At 41.2% G+C, this 20,088-nt stretch overlaps 2 protein-coding genes and 1 pseudogene across 2 annotated transcripts; 2 read left to right on the top strand and 1 right to left on the bottom strand.

The window, feature by feature from the left end:
• Positions 1 to 424: 424 nt before the first annotated feature.
• On the top strand, positions 425 to 5,398 carry LOC106341595 (transcriptional elongation regulator MINIYO). Its single transcript, XM_013780323.1, has 10 exons — positions 425 to 635; positions 721 to 1,180; positions 1,256 to 1,359; positions 1,457 to 1,626; positions 1,709 to 1,814; positions 1,885 to 2,145; positions 2,222 to 2,410; positions 2,525 to 4,624; positions 4,691 to 4,912; positions 4,994 to 5,398. The coding sequence occupies exons 1-10, from the start codon at positions 474 to 476 to the stop codon at positions 5,186 to 5,188; spliced, it is 3,969 nt and encodes a 1,322-aa protein (XP_013635777.1). The 5' UTR covers positions 425 to 473; the 3' UTR covers positions 5,189 to 5,398.
• A 2,624-nt stretch (positions 5,399 to 8,022) lies between these two features.
• Positions 8,023 to 9,824, top strand: LOC106339383 (WAT1-related protein At5g40230-like). The gene is made up of 6 exons (XM_013778181.1): positions 8,023 to 8,284; positions 8,359 to 8,538; positions 8,627 to 8,876; positions 8,964 to 9,122; positions 9,199 to 9,350; positions 9,496 to 9,824. The coding sequence occupies exons 1-6, from the start codon at positions 8,082 to 8,084 to the stop codon at positions 9,650 to 9,652; spliced, it is 1,101 nt and encodes a 366-aa protein (XP_013633635.1). The 5' UTR covers positions 8,023 to 8,081; the 3' UTR covers positions 9,653 to 9,824.
• Positions 9,825 to 18,958: 9,134 nt separating this feature from the next.
• On the bottom strand, positions 18,959 to 19,941 carry LOC106338813 (annotated as a pseudogene).
• Between the last annotated feature and the right edge of the window lie 147 nt (positions 19,942 to 20,088).

Genomic DNA, 20,088 nt, shown 5'->3' with positions numbered 1-20,088 from the left:
AAGTTTACAAACATACATTAAGATCAATGTGTATTGGTAGTTCTTTGTATACTACTACTGAACATCATGTTATGTTAGTAAACTATAAAAAGTTTTTCCACAATGCACAGAAACCCCATTCAATACATACAACAGAGCAGCTGACTAAATGGGACATATCAGACCACATCCAATAAAAGTAGGACTGTAATCAAAGTAAAACCTGCAAAGTCATGATAACTCAGTTATCAATCTGGTCCCAACACATGCTAATCTTGTCTAGTCTCACCGTTTTCCGGATCCTATTACACATATGTAGTAGTCATGTATAGGTTTAATAATAATTAATGGATTATATAGGGGGCTTTCCTGCAAAATTTAACTTTCTCCTTGTCACTATAGAAATAGAACCTAGTATTAATTAAAAAAAAAACATTTTAGGTGAAGTCAGAACAGAACAGAAGAGAAGAGAAGAGGAGAAGTAGGGTTTAGAGATGACGGAGAAGGAGCAAAGTAGCGGACGAGTTAACCCCATGGCGCCACTTTCGAGCCTCGTCGGGAGCATCGTTGAGAAAGGTTTTCCGGAGAACAAGCCGCTGCCTCCCAAACCCTCCCGTCTTCCCTTTCCGGTGGCTCGTCATCGTTCTCACGGACCCGTAAGCCCAAATCCCCACTTTCCCCTTTTAGGTTTCATCTTGTTGGGTGTTGATGGCTTCTTCTATTCTTTTTTTATTTTTGTAGCATGTGGGGAGCAGAGCCCAACCTAAAGTCCCTATTGTCGAGGAAGAAGACGACGAAGAAGAAGGTTTAATGAATGCAGAGAACTACGCACGGTTGCAGACAATGTCACACGAAGAGATTGTAGAGGCACAGGCTGAGTTATATGAGAAGATGAAGCCTGCTTTAGTAACATTTCTCAAGAAACGAGGCCAGGAGAAACTCAAGAAGCCAAAGCATTCTGTTCCTGAGGTTTCCGAGGAGGGTCCTTCTGATATTCACTCACCACAAGGTGGTCAGCAGGCTGTTACTCCATCCCCCTCCTCTCAAGTGACAGCAATACCAAAAGAAGCAAGTGTAGCTTCAGCTTCCCAAGGCTTCTTCTGGGATACATGGACCGAGAGGGTTGAGGCTGTTAGGGACTTGAGATTTTGTTTTGACGGCAATGTCTTAGAAAATGTTCTTGTCCCACCACCTGAAACTGGTGAGTAGATCAATCCAAGATTGACAAAATAATCTTAAGCTTTCTTCTTCTTACACGTTTTTTGAGAGTTTACAGGTGTAAATATGTCTGCCGGTGAACGTGACTTCTTGAGAACTGAGGGGGACCCTGGAGCTGCAGGCTACACCATCAAAGAAGCTATTGCACTTACCCGAAGTGTGGTATGATTCCTTCCTTCCTTCCTTCCTTCCCCATTATAAAGAACGGTCGATATTCATTTTTAGCTTCCATTTATTTTGTATGGATTTGATATGTCAGATTCCGGGGCAAAGATGCCTTGCTTTGAATCTGCTTGCGTCTCTACTCGACAAAGCTTTGTACAAACTTTGTCAAAGCGGAATCGGCCAGCAAAAGGTTCAATCCACTGATTGGGAAGCCATCTGGGCTTATGCCCTCGGACCAGAACCTGGCCTTGTCTTAGCCTTGAGGTAACAGTTTCATACTTATGTGTGAAGTTAACTCGCATATTGTTCCTTTCTTATTAAGAAATGTTTCTTTTCTTTTTTGAAGGATGGCTCTTGATGACAACCATGCCTCTGTTGTTCTAGCATGTGCAAAGGTGATTCAGTGTCTACTCAGCTGTTCTCTTAATGAGAACTTCTTTGATCTCATGGAGGTATTAGTTTACTCTTTCTATGTTCAAAGAAGTTAGACAATATGATCAAACTAATAAATTCTGTTTCCAGAACATGGGACCATGCGGAAAGGACATGTTCACGGCTCCTGTGTTCAGGGGTAAGCCGGAGATTGATCTTGGCCTCCTCCCTGGTTGCTTCTGGAAGTACAGCGCCAAGCCCTCCAATATTGTTCCTTTCCGTGAAGAAATCATGGATGACGGGACTGAAGATACAGACACTATCCAGAAAGATGTTTTTGTGGCCGGACAAGATGTTGCAGCTGGTCTTGTCAGAATGGATATCCTTCCAAGAATTTATCACCTTCTCGAGGTCAGATCACTTTCTATATATATTTGTTACCTCGTTGTGTTGCTTAACTGGTGGCTTATATAATTCATGATTTCAGACAGAAGCAATAGCAGCGCTCGAAGAATGCCTAATTTCTGTTACTATTGCGATAGCAAGACATTCTCCAAAATGCACAACTGCAATCTTGAAGTATCCGAAATTTGTGCAAACAATTGTGAAAAGATTCAAGTTGAACAAGAGAATGGACGTTCTTCCTTCTCAGATCTATTCCGTGCGCCTCTTAAAGGTAATACTGGTCCTCCTTTGACAAAACTTGCTATGTTCGTTCCTCGTTAAGCTATTAATCCTTACAACTATTGTAACCTTTGTTTGTTTTTTCCCTCCTTTTGATTTCACTAAGGTCTTGGCCCGGTATGACAAAAGGACATGCATGGAGTTTGTGAAGAATGGGACATTCAATGAAGTCACTTGGCATTTGTTTCAGTTCACCTCCTCTCTTGATTCATGGGTGAAGTTAGGGAAGCACAAGTGCAAGCTTTCATCTGATTTGATGGTTGAACAACTCCGGTTTTTGAAGGTCTGTATCCAAAGTGGATGCTGCATATCTCAGTACCCAGAGCTGTTCCCAGCCCTATGCTTGTGGTTGAGCTGCCCATCATTTGAAAAGCTCAAGGAGAATAATCTAATCCGCGAGTTTGCTTCTGTGTCAAAGGAGGCTTACCTGGTCCTTGAGGCTTTTGCTGGAACACTTCCTAGCTTGTACTCACAAAACATTCGAGGGAATGAATCTGGGGCTTGGGACTGGAGATATGTTAGTCCTATGATTGATACAGCACTGAGCTGGATAATGTTGGCCCCTGAGTTACTCGAGTGGGAGAGAGGAATTGAAAGTGTCTCTGTGTCCACTACTTCCCTGTTGTGGTTGTATTCGGGTGTCATTCGTACAATTTCCAAAGTTCTTGATAAAATATCTTCCCACGGGGAGGAAGAGCCTCTCCCATGGCTGCCGGAGTTTGTTCCAAAGATTGGTCTCACCATCATCAAGCACAAGCTTCTTAGTTTTGCCGTTGCAAAAGACCCTTCCAAGTGTTCCTCGTTTATGGAATTTTTGTGTTTGCTAAGAGAAAATCTTCAAGATGAGGAACTAGCTTTAGCTTCTGTAAGTTGCCTTCATGGGTTGACGCGGAACATTGTGTCCATCCAAACTCTGATAGAATCAGCAAGATCCAAGATGGAAACTCCTCAGGGAAGCGAGTCCATTAGAGATGGTTCCGTGCTTGCTAAAGGAATACTCACAGAGTCTCTCGGTGACCTAGCATCGGTGTGGAGCTCTTTTAGAGATTACGTTGCATCAGAATGGCCCATCATGCAATCCATTGAGATACATAAACGAGGTGGACTAGCTCCTGGGGTGGGACTTGGTTGGGGAGCTAGCGGCGGTGGGTTTTGGTCAACGAGAGTTCTGTTGACACAAGCTGACGCGGGTCTTTTGAGTCTCTTTCTTCACATCTCTCAACTGGACTCGCAGGGATCTGTTCTCTTGATGGATAAGATGAACTCCGCTCTAGCTATGTGCTTGATAGCAGGTCCAAGGGATCATTTACTTGTGGAGAAGGCCTTGGACTATGTCCTTGGACCGCATGCGTTAGAGCACTTGGCCTGCTGTATCAACTCAAACAAGAGAGCCGTAACGTCTGAGTGGAAATGCAATGAAGGGGATTATGATCGTATTAGCAATGTTCTGACTTCTCACTTCAAGCGTAGATGGTTACATCCAAAGAGAAAATCTGAACCCGAGAATGACTCCAAGAAAGTTGCGGTTGGTCTGGAGACTATACATGAGGAAGGTGAAATGCCAACCGAGGACCAAAAATCAGACTCCCCTATCGTAAAGTGGGCTCACCAGAGATTGCCCCTACCTCCACAGTGGTTCCTCAGCTCCATCTCAGCAGTCCACGTTGGTAAAACCTCAGCAGAGGATCCAGAACCAACAGAGTTGCTTGAAGTTGCAAAAGCAGGAGTTTTCTTTATTGCAGGACTTGAGTCAGCGTCTGGGTTGGGAACGGTTCCGTCTCCTGTTTCGAGTGTACCGTTGGTTTGGAAGTTCCACGCTTTGTCCACCGTGCTGCTTGCTGGAATGGATATCATCGAAGACAAGAACACTAGGGACTTGTACAGGTATCTCCAGGAGCTCTATGGACAAGTTCTGGATGAAAAGAGGCAAAGTAGCGGCCGTGAAACTGAGCTCCTCCTGAGGTTCAAGTCTGACGTATTCGAGAGTTACTCTACATTTCTGGAGATGCTGGTGGAGCAATACGCTGCGGTGTCGTATGGGGACGTGCTGTATGGGCGACAGATGTCGATTTACTTGCATCAATGTGTGGAACCTTCTGTTCGGCTTTCGGCATGGACTGCACTCTCCAACGCCCGTGTTCTTGAGCTGTTGCCGAGTCTAGACAAATGCTTGGGAGAAGCACAAGGATACCTCGAACCGGCTGAGGTAAACTTGCATCAATATATATAGTGTTTGAACAAATGGCATCGTAGATTGATTGTTGATTGACAGGAGAACGAGGGAGTCCTTGAGGCTTACTTGAAGTCATGGACTTGTGGAGCACTGGATAGAGCTGCGGCGCGAGGATCAGTAGCCTTTACGCTAGTTCTACATCAGTTTTCATCTCTATTGTTCTGCAACGGGGACAACAAGGATAAAGAAGAAGAAGGATCCATGCGGAATAAGGTTGTAAGGACTCTGGTGAGAGATTTGTCAAGAAAGCAGCATCGACAGGTAAAATGAAACCCCCTTAAATCAATGTTTGAGGAGTGAAAAAGATGGTTTGCTGAAACGTGAAATGCAATGTGGTTTCAGGGGATGATGGTGGATCTCCTGGGGTATTATAGTAAAGGGTGTGCAGATGCGATGGAAGTGGAAGAAGAAGAAGAATCACAGAAGAGGGAGGCGGAGAGAAGAATGGAGGTGTTGAAGGAGGCTTGCCAAGGCAACTCGTCGCTCCTCTTGGAACTGGAGAAGCTGAAGGAGTGTGTTAGAGTCAAGAGTAAATGAGTAGGGAGAGAGGTGTGTATCCGAATTTGGCAATATAAGTAACACTAATATGATCAAAATCCTAACGAGTGTTTGTCTGAGACATGAATGCAACGTCGCCTGTCCTAGAAATCAATCAATCAATCATATAGGTGACAGTGTGATGTGAAGTAATTGGTCAAGTTGTTTTTGTGAAGTATTTGGTCAAGTCGTCGCTTATTATTAAAATAATGAACCATTTAGCAAGCATGATGCTACTGACCACCAACCCAATGATTGCTTATGTGCCCACTTTAATCTCATTGGAGAGTTTGTTGGAATTTAGACATCATATCTGTCATGGGAGGAACAATCTTCTGTTTAACAATACAAAGTTACCTAAACGAATTTTTAAATGGAAGTTGGGATATTCTTCAGCTGCAGGATTAAGTTTATGTCTTCTTTGGGACCCTGTAGCATAAATATTTGAGTTATTGGTCAAGTTTGGGGGTATGCATTTAGGAAACGTGGTGGGATTAATTCCTATGGGTTGCATATGAAGTCACTGAGACTTCTTAGATTTTTTGGAAGTATGAACATCATATCTTATGGCAAAGAGGAGCAAAAGAAGAGACAGTGGCGTGTAGATGCTTTTGCTGAGATGTTGTGCCTCTCACTGCAGTGGTCGTTGTGGAGTGTGTCAGGGTTGGATTGGATCTAACACACTGTTCAAGGCTGCGACCTAAGAGGATTGAGCTTCTATGTCTCAGTCTTCTAAAACTATGTCGTTGCTACATTTGTCCTTCCACTTTCACTCATCTTCAGAAGGTATTTGGTCTCTTTTATCAACTTCAGCCAAATCCTTATAAACTTCTTAAGAATGTGAACATATTTCACAATGTGCAGGTCAAGAAGACTACCTTCAGCCAAATCTCATGTCTTCTTCAAAATTTTCTTACTTGCTCTTGTCGGCTAATTATATATTCCTAGAGTTATGGCCATTTCAGGATTCTCCTTTCCTGTTTTTCGTTTTTCTTTTACTTGGAGGGAACAGGTTCATGTCAGTGATAGATGGCTGTAAAAAGAATAAAATATAGTTCCCCAATGCTTGCCTCGCTACCCTCGCTGTTATCTTCAGGTTACGCCTCCTTCTCTTTCTTTTTGGTTTCGGGAAAGTAATCTGTAGATTAACAATGAAGTGATTCCACACTTGTTAACCATATCAAATCTCAAGCCTTCTGAATTCGGGGTAATGCCCAAGATAACTTTTGCTTACCATCAGCCGATCATTTAACTCTTAACTGGTCCTGCTTCCTTGGATGACTCGTAAAGGAGGGAAAAAATCGTGTTAAGGAGATCTGCCACTCAGGTTAAGCTCACTGACAGGATAGTATCTATATGGTTGTTGTTCTTTATTAGGTCCCAAAAGTTCTAGCTTCATCAACTACCATTTCACATTACCAGCATTTGAGTTTATATAAGTCAAGTTGGATAACTGGAATCCTTTTCATCGCTGCACAGTTTTTGCTTTGTTTCAATCTGTTTGATTCTTCAGGTACATAACAGTTCCCGAAAATGACGCTTTGAATTTGTGGTGACACTTTCCTCAATTCAGTGGCTCAAATATGATTTTAGACTCGGATCATGCAGGGTATACCCTGAAGAAATAATTGTTGTATTCTTCTTATGTGCAACACTTGTCTGCTTAAACCAGGTCTTTCCCTCTCTTCAGGCGAGAAGTAAACCATGGATGTTGCTCCAACTGGTAGTGACAATATTGTAAGCTCAGAAATTAATACTCTCTTTTAGGGAGGTTTGTTTCATCATTGGGCACAATTATACACACATGGGATCTGAATGTGAAGTGTTTAGTCTACGTTTACTTGGTCAAACCATCGTCTATTGTCATGTCTATACACACATCGGAAATTCACTTTGGGAGGTACTAAATCTCTTACAGTTTTCCTAAATAGCACAATCAAAATAGAGTTACCCGGTTTCTACTTCTATATTTCAAGTCACACTTAGAGTAAATTTAGTTAATTTATTCCAGATGAGAGATTAGCTAATAAATATCGACTAGCTTCTTACAATTGTTGATAACTTTTCTTTGACAAAAATGAATTTGTTAATATTACGATTTTTGTACAATAGTATGATAATTTAAATGAAACTACGGATAAAATAAATTTATTTCACAAAACTTCTTCTGTTATTTCAAATTTTCAAAATAAAGAGATTGTAACTTTTATAAATTGCAAAATTTTAAACTTTCACGTGATAAATAAATATTGGAGAAAATACTAGTTCCTGGAATTTTGTTTTTTTATTTTAGTTATTCAGCCGTTACTAGTTTTTTTTTTTTTTGAACTGAATTCATCCGTTACTAGTTTACGAGTTTGATTGGTATTAGTGGGAGTAATATGGAGTAAAAAAAGGTGGGAAACAGCCGGAAGAAAAGTAAGAAATAAAAAGGAAAATAGAGTAAATTATTTTACTTTAACTAAGCTCAGAGTAAACTTGTGTGTGTGTTTTTTCCTTTTTGTATAGTAACAAGAGTAAATAGGTGAAAATAGTATTCCACTTGATTGATATTTTTTCAGTCGGATTTGGAGTAACAAAAAGTTGAGAGTAAACATTTTGCCGTGATTTATGAATGCAGTGTTCCAAAAAAAAAAAACATTTATCCAATCACACACTGCATTGGAGAAGAATGTTCTAATAAATTGATTAAAGTGTAGCTATAAAGCCTATAATGGGAAAGTTTCTTCCTTGTGGTGGGTCCCTAGATTAATTGGGATATGATCTCTGTGGCGTGAGGCGTCGGTAACGTTTCGAATATTTCCATTTTTGTCGTCACTAAAGACCCACATGGTTATTGCTCACTTTAACTTCAGAGACTTTCTTTAAATCTTGATATCAAAATTTCAATATCATGAGAGAAGGGAGAGTGGCGTGGAGGTACATTAACAGAGATGTTGTGCCATTTGTTGTAATGGTAGCAGTGGAGTGTGTAACTGTTGGATCGACCACACTGTTCAAGGCTGCGTCCTTGAGAGGATTGAGCTTCTATGTCTTTGTCTTCTACACTTATGTTGTTGCTGCACTTGTCCTTCCACTGTCCCTCATCTTTGGGAGGTATACTTGATCTCCTCACCCACTCTTTCTTTCTTCCATTCTCAAGAATGTGAACACAATTTAGATATGTGCAGGTCAAGAAGGTTACCTTCAGCCAAAGCACTTTTCTTCTTCAAGATTTTCTTGCTTGCGCTTGTCGGGTTCGTGTCGATGCTATCTGGCTGTAAAGGAGTAGAATATAGTAATCCTACTCTTGCCTCTGCTATCAGCACCCTCACGCCAGCTTTTACCTTCACCCTCGCTGTTATCTTCAGGTTCCACCTCCTTCTTTTTCGTTTCTCTTTAGGGAAAGTAATCTAGGCTGCTAAGTTAACTTTCTGCTTCCTTTGGTGACTCACAAAGGATGGAACGGATAGTGTTAAAGAGCTCTGCGAGTCAGGCCAAAGTCATTGGCACTATAGTATCTATATCTGGTGCTTTGGTTATTGTGCTATATAAAGGCCCAAAACTTCTCTCTTCTGCATCTCTTACATCTTCGGAAGCTACCGTTTCGCTTTACCAGGATTTGACTTCTTTTGATTCAAGTTGGATTATAGGAGGCGTTCTGCTCGTTACACAGTACTTGCTTGTTTCAGTATGGTATATTCTTCAGGTATGCGAAAAGACTTTGGTCTAAATGAGTTTCAGCTTTTCACACATAAAACTCATTGCTAAGTTTGGTAGCTCTATATGATATCAGACTCAGGTCATGGAGGTGTACCCTGAAAAAACAACCGTAGTTTTGTTATACATCTTATCCGCAACAATAATCTCAGCACCTGTTTGTATGCTTGCGGAAAAAGATTTGACTTCCTTTCTGCTTAAACCGGGTGTCCCACTCGCTTCAGTCATGTACACGGTGAGAATCCAGACCTTGTATGATCTTTTATATTTTAAGTTCAGCAAGTATAACGGATTAACGGCTCTGTTTTTAGGGAGGGTTAGTTTCATCATTGGGCACGGTTATACACACATGGGGTCTGCATATGAAGGGTCCAGTCTACATCTCCTTGTTCAAGCCGTTGTCTATTGTTATTGCGGTTGTAGTGGCTGCTATTTTCCTCGGCGATGCACTTCACCTTGGGAGGTACCATTATTTTTCACCTTCTTCCTCTATAGCTTGGGATCCATGGAATGACATCTAAGAGAGTTATGTGGTGGTCTCCATAGTTCCCTTATATGCCTCTGTATAAATGGTAATATAAATTTTACAATATGTGTGTTGTGTGCAGTGTCATAGGATCAGTGGTTTTGAGCTGTGGGTTCTACACTGTGATTTGGGGAAAAGCAAGAGAGGATTCAACCAGAAATGTAGCTGATTCCGAGAAGTCACCTTTGTTGGTTACACACACCGTAGAAGATGAAGCCTCATCATTGAGATGTGACTGATGCAAGTGAAGTACTTTTCCATGGATATGGAGCCATTAAGAGACAATATGGTCCCCAATATAATTTTATTTTGTACATTTAATTACCTTGTAAAGAATCTCTGCAACATAAGCTAAGATCATTAGCATTATAGTGTATATATCTGGTGCTCTAATTATTGTTCTTTATATATTATGCTTCTTCTTTCACTTCATTCGAGTCAAGTTGGATCACTGGAAGCCTTTTGTTGGCTTCACAATACAGTATATGCTTCATATAGTTCAAGAAAGACAAGTTTTACGTTTGTTAGTAGTGCAAAAAGTTTGAGCTAAATTCGGCAGCTGGACATGATTTCAGACTCAGATCAAAGGAGATATACCCTGAAGAAATAAACATAGTGTTCTTCTACAACTTATGTGCAATGCTAAGCTCAGCAGCCGTTAGTATGTCTATTTGCAGAAAAAGACCTGAATTCATGGAAGCTTAAACCGAGAATTTCACTCGCTTCAGTCAGATACTTGGTGAGGCCTGAAGCCTTATAACTCAGTTTGATTACTGACTCTTGCCTTAGCTTAAGCTCAGTAAATAACACTATGTTTCTTTCATACATCATTTGATCTGAATTTGAAGGGTCCGGTCTGTATCATTGTTTAAGCCTTTAGTTGTGGGCAGTGCGTGTGATTGGTTCAATGATATTGAGCTTTGGGTTTTATACTGATTCTGAGCAGTCACTTCTGTTACACAGAACAAAGAAGATGAAGCATTATCATGAAGATATCTTGGATTCAAGTGAAAATCCTTTAATTACTTTTCATAACTGTAGGCAAATTAAAAGATTGTTTTGTTTTTTGAACTGCAAATTAAAAGACCGATATACCTCTAAGAATTCCTGTATTTTTTTTTCTTGTATTATTTATGCTTAAACAAGAATACACTTTTGATAAAGAAAAAACAAGAAAACACTCTTAGAGCATGATTAACCCTATAAACTCATTTGGGTTTTTTAATGATTATTTAAGTAATTAATTGTACATAAGAACTTTAATTAAGAAACTATTAGATTTTGTGCTCCAATGGGAGTTTCTTAATTAAGGGTTCTTAAAAAATTATTTAATTTTTTTAAAGATAAAATTTATTTATTAAATAAAACATATTAAAAGATAGCATTTTAAACATAGATTTTAAAATAAAAACAAAGATTAATAAATTAAACGAGGATAATTTGAAAGAAACATCTGAGCTCAGTTGTTGTCTCCATCACGTCCAAATTTACGCCATATATGTTCAACCAAATCAGTTTTCAGCTGTGATGAAGGAGACTGTTTGTCGATTACTTTGTAGAATGTCTTTTTTGATGAGAAGAAGGGAGAATTGCCAAGTGTGACTCAAAACTTGGAGTCAAACCCAAAACAATACCCCAATTTGGGTCAAAGGCAAAAGTAACCTAAAAGGCTATTGAAATTACAACTATCCCCTTGTGACCAAACAAGAAAACGGAATTTTTTTTACGTTTCTACCCCTCGCAAGTCGTCTGTTTAGACGACTTGAAAATAAGTCGTCCAGACGACTTAACTGAAAGTCGTCTGGACAGTTAGTCTTAAACATAATTTAAAAATTTTGTAAAAAATATTTTGATAAGTGAAAAATGGGAATTATGTAATTAACATATGTCTTAGGAGGTATAAATTAAGATATAACAAATTTCAATTGTTTTCAGCATAGATGAGTGAAAGTAGTGAGTCATGATATTCTTTAGTTTATGTTTCATCAACATATGTTGTAGTATTGTATGTGTTCTTAGGGTTAGATTTTGGAAAGCATTAAAACCGTTTTTGAAAATTTTTAAAATTACTTATGCATGTTCATTTCTGTGTATAGTAAACACTATTTAAGTATAACTTGATTTTATAACGTGGTTAGTTAGTTAATCTAGTCATTTTAGTTTAGGGGTTCATTTTAGGGTCTAGGACGACTTAATATTTTGTCGTCTGAAAACAGACGACTAAATATTAAGTCGTCTGTTGTACATTATCAGCCAGAATAAGTCGTCTAAACCGGACCAAACCTTAAAGTTTACCAATGTAATTTTAAAGCTAACCGGATTATTTACCCAATATATAAGGTGATTTTTATTTTTTTTGTTTCATTTTTCGCGAAATTCAGAAACCCTAACAGTTCTCTCTCAAAGGCGATTTCGAATTCCCACGATTTCCGAACAAACCATCGTTCTCAACATCGGCTATCTATCTCACTTCATTCTCACCGTTGTCGCCGCAGCTTCTTCTAACCCTAGCCGCGCCGATTCCTCTAAACCCTAGCGCCGCCGATTCCACTATTTCCGAACAAACCGTCGCCCTCGCCACCGTGGTCACCAACGTTCTAAACACTAGCGCCGCCGCTTCTTCTAAACCCTAGCGCCGCCGCTTCTTCTCTGTAAACCTTAGCGCCGTTTCTCTGTAAACCCTAACGCCGCTAAGTCATCAATCTCGAGGAAAAGATGAACATAAAACGTTGTCTCTATCAATTTACTCATTCTCACCGTTTCACGTTTATTTTTTCAGATCTATAACCGCAATGACGAGTACTCCAACTCCTTCTGCGACTGGAAGACTTGTAAGTAATTTAAGTCGTCTACTAAGTCGTCTGGACTTATATTGTTGTCTTTGATTATTTTGCAGACAAAAAGGATGGATATTCCAGAACTCCCCCGTAGGTTATACACATCAGGGGAAGAACCAGAAGCCCACAATAGCATTTCGTATCATACGGATAACAGCAAGTTGCATACTGCTCTTAGGAAAGCTCTTACTGATGACGAATTTGAAGAGCTCAAGGAGTCGAGTTTGGGAGTTTTCATCAAGTTCAAGGAGCAGGGATTTGGTTGGGCTTCAAGGCTGGTTCACTACATGCTCAGTTTCAAGCTGGACATTAAGAAGAAGTATGAGATGTGGTCTCTCGTTGGTCCAGAACCTTTGAGGTTTTCACTGTTAGAGTTTGAAAACCTCACTGGTCTAAACTGCGAGTACATCGAGGACCTTGAGACACCAAAATGTGACGTTACCCCAGAGATGGTTTCTTTCTGGGGGATGCTGGGAGTTCATCTGGAAGCTGGGCCAACTACTGATCAGATAATAGCAGCACTGAAGAGATGCGGGGATTGGTCCAGGGAAGATCGCAAGCGGCTCGCGTACCTCTCCATCTTCACTGGATTCATTGAAGGGAGAAAGTTTTCAACCGCTACACGATCTACTCTGGCAAGGCTAGTGATGGATTTAGAACGGTTTGAGAATTATCCATGGGGGAGAGTCGCGTTTAAGGTGCTGATGGACTCTTTGTGGAACAAAGAAATTGCTGGCTGTTACACCGTGGATGGGTTTATACAAGTTCTTCAGGTCTAGACGTACACAGCTATGCCGGAATTGGGTGCTAGTATTGGTGGTCCCAGAGCAGACAGTCCGTCTCCACCGATACTGGCTTACGAGGGCAGCAGAGGCCGCAGATCAATGAAAGCTGCTATCTTGAGTCAGGTATTTACTTCAATCCAAAAGACTGCGCAGACGACTTATTATAAGTCGTCTGGAAAGTCTTCCATCTGGACGACTTATTAGACGACTTATAATAAGGCGTCTGGAAAGTCTTCCCAGCTGGACGACTTATCGGACGACTTAATTAAGTCGTCTGGAAAGTCTTCCATCTGGACGACTTATTAGACGACTTATAATAAGGCGTCTGGAAAGTCTTCCCAGCTGGACGACTTATCGGACGACTTAATTAAGTCGTCTGGAAAGTCTTCCATCTGGACGACTTATTAGACGACTTATAATAAGGCGTCTGGAAAGTCTTCCCAGCTGGACGACTTATCGGACGACTTAATTAAGTCGTCTGGAAAGTCTTCCATCTGGACGACTTATTAGACGACTTATAATAAGGCGTCTGGAAAGTCTTCCCAGCTGGACGACTTATCGGACGACTTAATTAAGTCGTCTGGAAAGTCTTCCATCTGGACGACTTATTAGACGACTTATAATAAGGCGTCTGGAAAGTCTTCCCAGCTGGACGACTTATCGGACGACTTAATTAAGTCGTCTGGAAAGTCTTCCATCTGGACGACTTATTAGACGACTTATAATAAGGCGTCTGGAAAGTCTTCCCAGCTGGACGACTTATCGGACGACTTAATTAAGTCGTCTGGAAAGTCTTCCATCTGGACGACTTATTAGACGACTTATAATAAGGCGTCTGGAAAGTCTTCCCAGCTGGACGACTTATCGGACGACTTAATTAAGTCGTCTGGAAAGTCTTCCATCTGGACGACTTATTAGACGACTTATAATAAGGCGTCTGGAAAGTCTTCCCAGCTGGACGACTTATCGGACGACTTAATTAAGTCGTCTGGAAAGTCTTCCATCTGGACGACTTATTAGACGACTTATAATAAGGCGTCTGGAAAGTCTTCCCAGCTGGACGACTTATCGGACGACTTAATTAAGTCGTCTGGAAAGTCTTCCATCTGGACGACTTATTAGACGACTTATAATAAGGCGTCTGGAAAGTCTTCCCAGCTGGACGACTTATCGGACGACTTAATTAAGTCGTCTGGAAAGTCTTCCATCTGGACGACTTATTAGACGACTTATAATAAGGCGTCTGGAAAGTCTTCCCAGCTGGACGACTTATCGGACGACTTAATTAAGTCGTCTGGAAAGTCTTCCATCTGGACGACTTATTAGACGACTTATAATAAGGCGTCTGGAAAGTCTTCCCAGCTGGACGACTTATCGGACGACTTAATTAAGTCGTCTGGAAAGTCTTCCATCTGGACGACTTATTAGACGACTTATAATAAGGCGTCTGGAAAGTCTTCCCAGCTGGACGACTTATCGGACGACTTAATTAAGTCGTCTGGAAAGTCTTCCATCTGGACGACTTATTAGACGACTTATAATAAGGCGTCTGGAAAGTCTTCCCAGCTGGACGACTTATCGGACGACTTAATTAAGTCGTCTGGAAAGTCTTCCATCTGGACGACTTATTAGACGACTTATAATAAGGCGTCTGGAAAGTCTTCCCAGCTGGACGACTTATCGGACGACTTAATTAAGTCGTCTGGAAAGTCTTCCATCTGGACGACTTATTAGACGACTTATAATAAGGCGTCTGGAAAGTCTTCCCAGCTGGACGACTTATCGGACGACTTAATTAAGTCGTCTGGAAAGTCTTCCATCTGGACGACTTATTAGACGACTTATAATAAGGCGTCTGGAAAGTCTTCCCAGCTGGACGACTTATCGGACGACTTAATTAAGTCGTCTGGAAAGTCTTCCATCTGGACGACTTATTAGACGACTTATAATAAGGCGTCTGGAAAGTCTTCCCAGCTGGACGACTTATCGGACGACTTAATTAAGTCGTCTGGAAAGTCTTCCATCTGGACGACTTATTAGACGACTTATAATAAGGCGTCTGGAAAGTCTTCCCAGCTGGACGACTTATCGGACGACTTAATTAAGTCGTCTGGAAAGTCTTCCATCTGGACGACTTATTAGACGACTTATAATAAGGCGTCTGGAAAGTCTTCCCAGCTGGACGACTTATCGGACGACTTAATTAAGTCGTCTGGAAAGTCTTCCATCTGGACGACTTATTAGACGACTTATAATAAGGCGTCTGGAAAGTCTTCCCAGCTGGACGACTTATCGGACGACTTAATTAAGTCGTCTGGAAAGTCTTCCATCTGGACGACTTATTAGACGACTTATAATAAGGCGTCTGGAAAGTCTTCCCAGCTGGACGACTTATCGGACGACTTAATTAAGTCGTCTGGAAAGTCTTCCATCTGGACGACTTATTAGACGACTTATAATAAGGCGTCTGGAAAGTCTTCCCAGCTGGACGACTTATCGGACGACTTAATTAAGTCGTCTGGAAAGTCTTCCATCTGGACGACTTATTAGACGACTTATAATAAGGCGTCTGGAAAGTCTTCCCAGCTGGACGACTTATCGGACGACTTAATTAAGTCGTCTGGAAAGTCTTCCATCTGGACGACTTATTAGACGACTTATAATAAGGCGTCTGGAAAGTCTTCCCAGCTGGACGACTTATCGGACGACTTAATTAAGTCGTCTGGAAAGTCTTCCATCTGGACGACTTATTAGACGACTTATAATAAGGCGTCTGGAAAGTCTTCCCAGCTGGACGACTTATCGGACGACTTAATTAAGTCGTCTGGAAAGTCTTCCATCTGGACGACTTATTAGACGACTTATAATAAGGCGTCTGGAAAGTCTTCCCAGCTGGACGACTTATCGGACGACTTAATTAAGTCGTCTGGAAAGTCTTCCATCTGGACGACTTATTAGACGACTTATAATAAGGCGTCTGGAAAGTCTTCCCAGCTGGACGACTTATCGGACGACTTAATTAAGTCGTCTGGAAAGTCTTCCATCTGGACGACTTATTAGACGACTTATAATAAGGCGTCTGGAAAGTCTTCCCAGCTGGACGACTTATCGGACGACTTAATTAAGTCGTCTGGAAAGTCTTCCATCTGGACGACTTATTAGACGACTTATAATAAGGCGTCTGGAAAGTCTTCCCAGCTGGACGACTTATCGGACGACTTAATTAAGTCGTCTGGAAAGTCTTCCATCTGGACGACTTATTAGACGACTTATAATAAGGCGTCTGGAAAGTCTTCCCAGCTGGACGACTTATCGGACGACTTAATTAAGTCGTCTGGAAAGTCTTCCATCTGGACGACTTATTAGACGACTTATAATAAGGCGTCTGGAAAGTCTTCCCAGCTGGACGACTTATCGGACGACTTAATTAAGTCGTCTGGAAAGTCTTCCATCTGGACGACTTATTAGACGACTTATAATAAGGCGTCTGGAAAGTCTTCCCAGCTGGACGACTTATCGGACGACTTAATTAAGTCGTCTGGAAAGTCTTCCATCTGGACGACTTATTAGACGACTTATAATAAGGCGTCTGGAAAGTCTTCCCAGCTGGACGACTTATCGGACGACTTAATTAAGTCGTCTGGAAAGTCTTCCATCTGGACGACTTATTAGACGACTTATAATAAGGCGTCTGGAAAGTCTTCCCAGCTGGACGACTTATCGGACGACTTAATTAAGTCGTCTGGAAAGTCTTCCATCTGGACGACTTATTAGACGACTTATAATAAGGCGTCTGGAAAGTCTTCCCAGCTGGACGACTTATCGGACGACTTAATTAAGTCGTCTGGAAAGTCTTCCATCTGGACGACTTATTAGACGACTTATAATAAGGCGTCTGGAAAGTCTTCCCAGCTGGACGACTTATCGGACGACTTAATTAAGTCGTCTGGAAAGTCTTCCATCTGGACGACTTATTAGACGACTTATAATAAGGCGTCTGGAAAGTCTTCCCAGCTGGACGACTTATCGGACGACTTAATTAAGTCGTCTGGAAAGTCTTCCATCTGGACGACTTATTAGACGACTTATAATAAGGCGTCTGGAAAGTCTTCCCAGCTGGACGACTTATCGGACGACTTAATTAAGTCGTCTGGAAAGTCTTCCATCTGGACGACTTATTAGACGACTTATAATAAGGCGTCTGGAAAGTCTTCCCAGCTGGACGACTTATCGGACGACTTAATTAAGTCGTCTGGAAAGTCTTCCATCTGGACGACTTATTAGACGACTTATAATAAGGCGTCTGGAAAGTCTTCCCAGCTGGACGACTTATCGGACGACTTAATTAAGTCGTCTGGAAAGTCTTCCATCTGGACGACTTATTAGACGACTTATAATAAGGCGTCTGGAAAGTCTTCCCAGCTGGACGACTTATCGGACGACTTAATTAAGTCGTCTGGAAAGTCTTCCATCTGGACGACTTATTAGACGACTTATAATAAGGCGTCTGGAAAGTCTTCCCAGCTGGACGACTTATCGGACGACTTAATTAAGTCGTCTGGAAAGTCTTCCATCTGGACGACTTATTAGACGACTTATAATAAGGCGTCTGGAAAGTCTTCCCAGCTGGACGACTTATCGGACGACTTAATTAAGTCGTCTGGAAAGTCTTCCATCTGGACGACTTATTAGACGACTTATAATAAGGCGTCTGGAAAGTCTTCCCAGCTGGACGACTTATCGGACGACTTAATTAAGTCGTCTGGAAAGTCTTCCATCTGGACGACTTATTAGACGACTTATAATAAGGCGTCTGGAAAGTCTTCCCAGCTGGACGACTTATCGGACGACTTAATTAAGTCGTCTGGAAAGTCTTCCATCTGGACGACTTATTAGACGACTTATAATAAGGCGTCTGGAAAGTCTTCCCAGCTGGACGACTTATCGGACGACTTAATTAAGTCGTCTGGAAAGTCTTCCATCTGGACGACTTATTAGACGACTTATAATAAGGCGTCTGGAAAGTCTTCCCAGCTGGACGACTTATCGGACGACTTAATTAAGTCGTCTGGAAAGTCTTCCATCTGGACGACTTATTAGACGACTTATAATAAGGCGTCTGGAAAGTCTTCCCAGCTGGACGACTTATCGGACGACTTAATTAAGTCGTCTGGAAAGTCTTCCATCTGGACGACTTATTAGACGACTTATAATAAGGCGTCTGGAAAGTCTTCCCAGCTGGACGACTTATCGGACGACTTAATTAAGTCGTCTGGAAAGTCTTCCATCTGGACGACTTATTAGACGACTTATAATAAGGCGTCTGGAAAGTCTTCCCAGCTGGACGACTTATCGGACGACTTAATTAAGTCGTCTGGAAAGTCTTCCATCTGGACGACTTATTAGACGACTTATAATAAGGCGTCTGGAAAGTCTTCCCAGCTGGACGACTTATCGGACGACTTAATTAAGTCGTCTGGAAAGTCTTCCATCTGGACGACTTATTAGACGACTTATAATAAGGCGTCTGACTTTGTGAATAAAATGCTTTGTGAATAAAATCCTCATATACAGAGCAAGAGAGAAGAACCAAAACCATATGCTTGTGACTTGAATAAAAATCTTGACTTGCCCACATAGTGACAGCACATACAAACAAACATTACACTCGTGACTTCTCTTGACTTGCACACATACGGACAACACATACAAAGTAATAAATATAACACTCGTGACAAACATAACAACTCATGCACACATATGGACAACACATACAAACAAACATAACTCTTCCAGAACGGAAAGAGATACAATAAGATGCTTATCCAGAACTACCAGGAACCGAAAGTAACAAATAAATTCTTGTCACATTGGTAAAGCAAATAAAACAGAACATGCTATAGAAAAGGAAAACATGTTACAACTAAACTCTTGTAAAAAACCTCAAACTGTTTAAACTGAAAGTATATGATGATGCTAGTATTCTCACTTCAGCACGGAACACATCCAAGGCAAACCCGTTGAAACAACTGATCACAGCTTGTTGAACATCCACTCCAAGATTATCCCAGGCTTTCATGGTAGCGAGTAAAAGACCAGGTCTACGACCACAGAACATATGTATGTTTACTGCTCTTCCTTCCCTTAATCTAACCTCAACATGTGGATATAAACAAAAGGGTAAATGTCTCAACCATGAAAAAAGAAAAGAAAAAAAGGTCTAAGCCTTACTCTTGCTTGTTAGCCTTTGGGGCTTGGCAAAGATGAAGGACACAACTCTTCCTTGACAAGGAAAGAAAGAGTATGTGTTGTAGGTGTTAACGGATGGAAGCTTGATGGAGTTGGAGGCAAAGATCCAGGTGGAGTTGGAGTTGACTCAAGTTCGTTGTGAAGATCATTGATCCTTTGTAAAAGCTCCTTTAGATAATCAATTGCATCTCCAAGTATTGATGCTCTATCCATCTGCAAATCCATCAAACCAAACCAAACCAAACCAAAGCTTATCAGAAACAACACAACAAAGCAAAAGAATAAAGACCTTAAGGAGATAAAGAGAAACGTGATTGTTTACTTTGCTGATCTTGGGGAAAATTGATCTAAGCATATAAAGCCTATCATTAAGCTTCTTCCTTCTTTGCAGGCATCTGGAAGTAATTTGGAACAGAGTAGGCTGTGCACCAGAGGATGCTAACACCTCTAAAGGCTTCAAAACTTTCGCAAGACTGGTGAAGCCTTGTGAGTCCGAAGGAGTGAATCCACCTCCTCCTCCGTATAACGTCGTTGAGTTGTTGTTTTCCGGAGAAGATAAGAAGTCAGGGACAGAGCTCAGATCCCTGTTCCTCAACTGTGTCAACAAACCAAAACCTTGGCTGAGGAAACAAGAATCAGAACCGAAGTCAAAGGCATTGTCGAAAGGGTTTGTGTCGGAATTAGGAACGTTGAGGAGACAAGAATTGTTGTTCGATGTCAAGAACGAAGGCTGAGATGTGTCGATGCTAAAAGATGAGACGGAGAAGACGAGAGAAAAGAAAAAAAAGAGAGAAAATAGAAAAG

Source organism: Brassica oleracea, chromosome C4 (genome assembly GCF_000695525.1).
Source record: "Brassica oleracea var. oleracea cultivar TO1000 chromosome C4, BOL, whole genome shotgun sequence".
Classification (NCBI taxonomy): Eukaryota; Viridiplantae; Streptophyta; class Magnoliopsida; order Brassicales; family Brassicaceae; genus Brassica; species Brassica oleracea.
This window is presented reverse-complemented; position numbering and strand designations above follow the sequence as displayed.

Bases quoted from the DNA above. Each gene is read 5' to 3' on its own strand.
- LOC106341595 (XM_013780323.1), top strand. From the start codon at position 474: ATGACGGAGAAGGAGCAAAGTAGCGGACGAGTTAACCCCATGGCGCCA. The intron at 636-720 runs GTAAGCCCAAAT...TTATTTTTGTAG, and splicing joins GTCATCGTTCTCACGGACCC to CATGTGGGGAGCAGAGCCCA. The intron at 1,181-1,255 runs GTGAGTAGATCA...GAGAGTTTACAG, and splicing joins TGTCCCACCACCTGAAACTG to GTGTAAATATGTCTGCCGGT.
- LOC106339383 (XM_013778181.1), top strand. From the start codon at position 8,082: ATGAGAGAAGGGAGAGTGGCGTGGAGGTACATTAACAGAGATGTTGTG. The intron at 8,285-8,358 runs GTATACTTGATC...AGATATGTGCAG, and splicing joins CTGTCCCTCATCTTTGGGAG to GTCAAGAAGGTTACCTTCAG. The intron at 8,539-8,626 runs GTTCCACCTCCT...TGACTCACAAAG, and splicing joins ACCCTCGCTGTTATCTTCAG to GATGGAACGGATAGTGTTAA.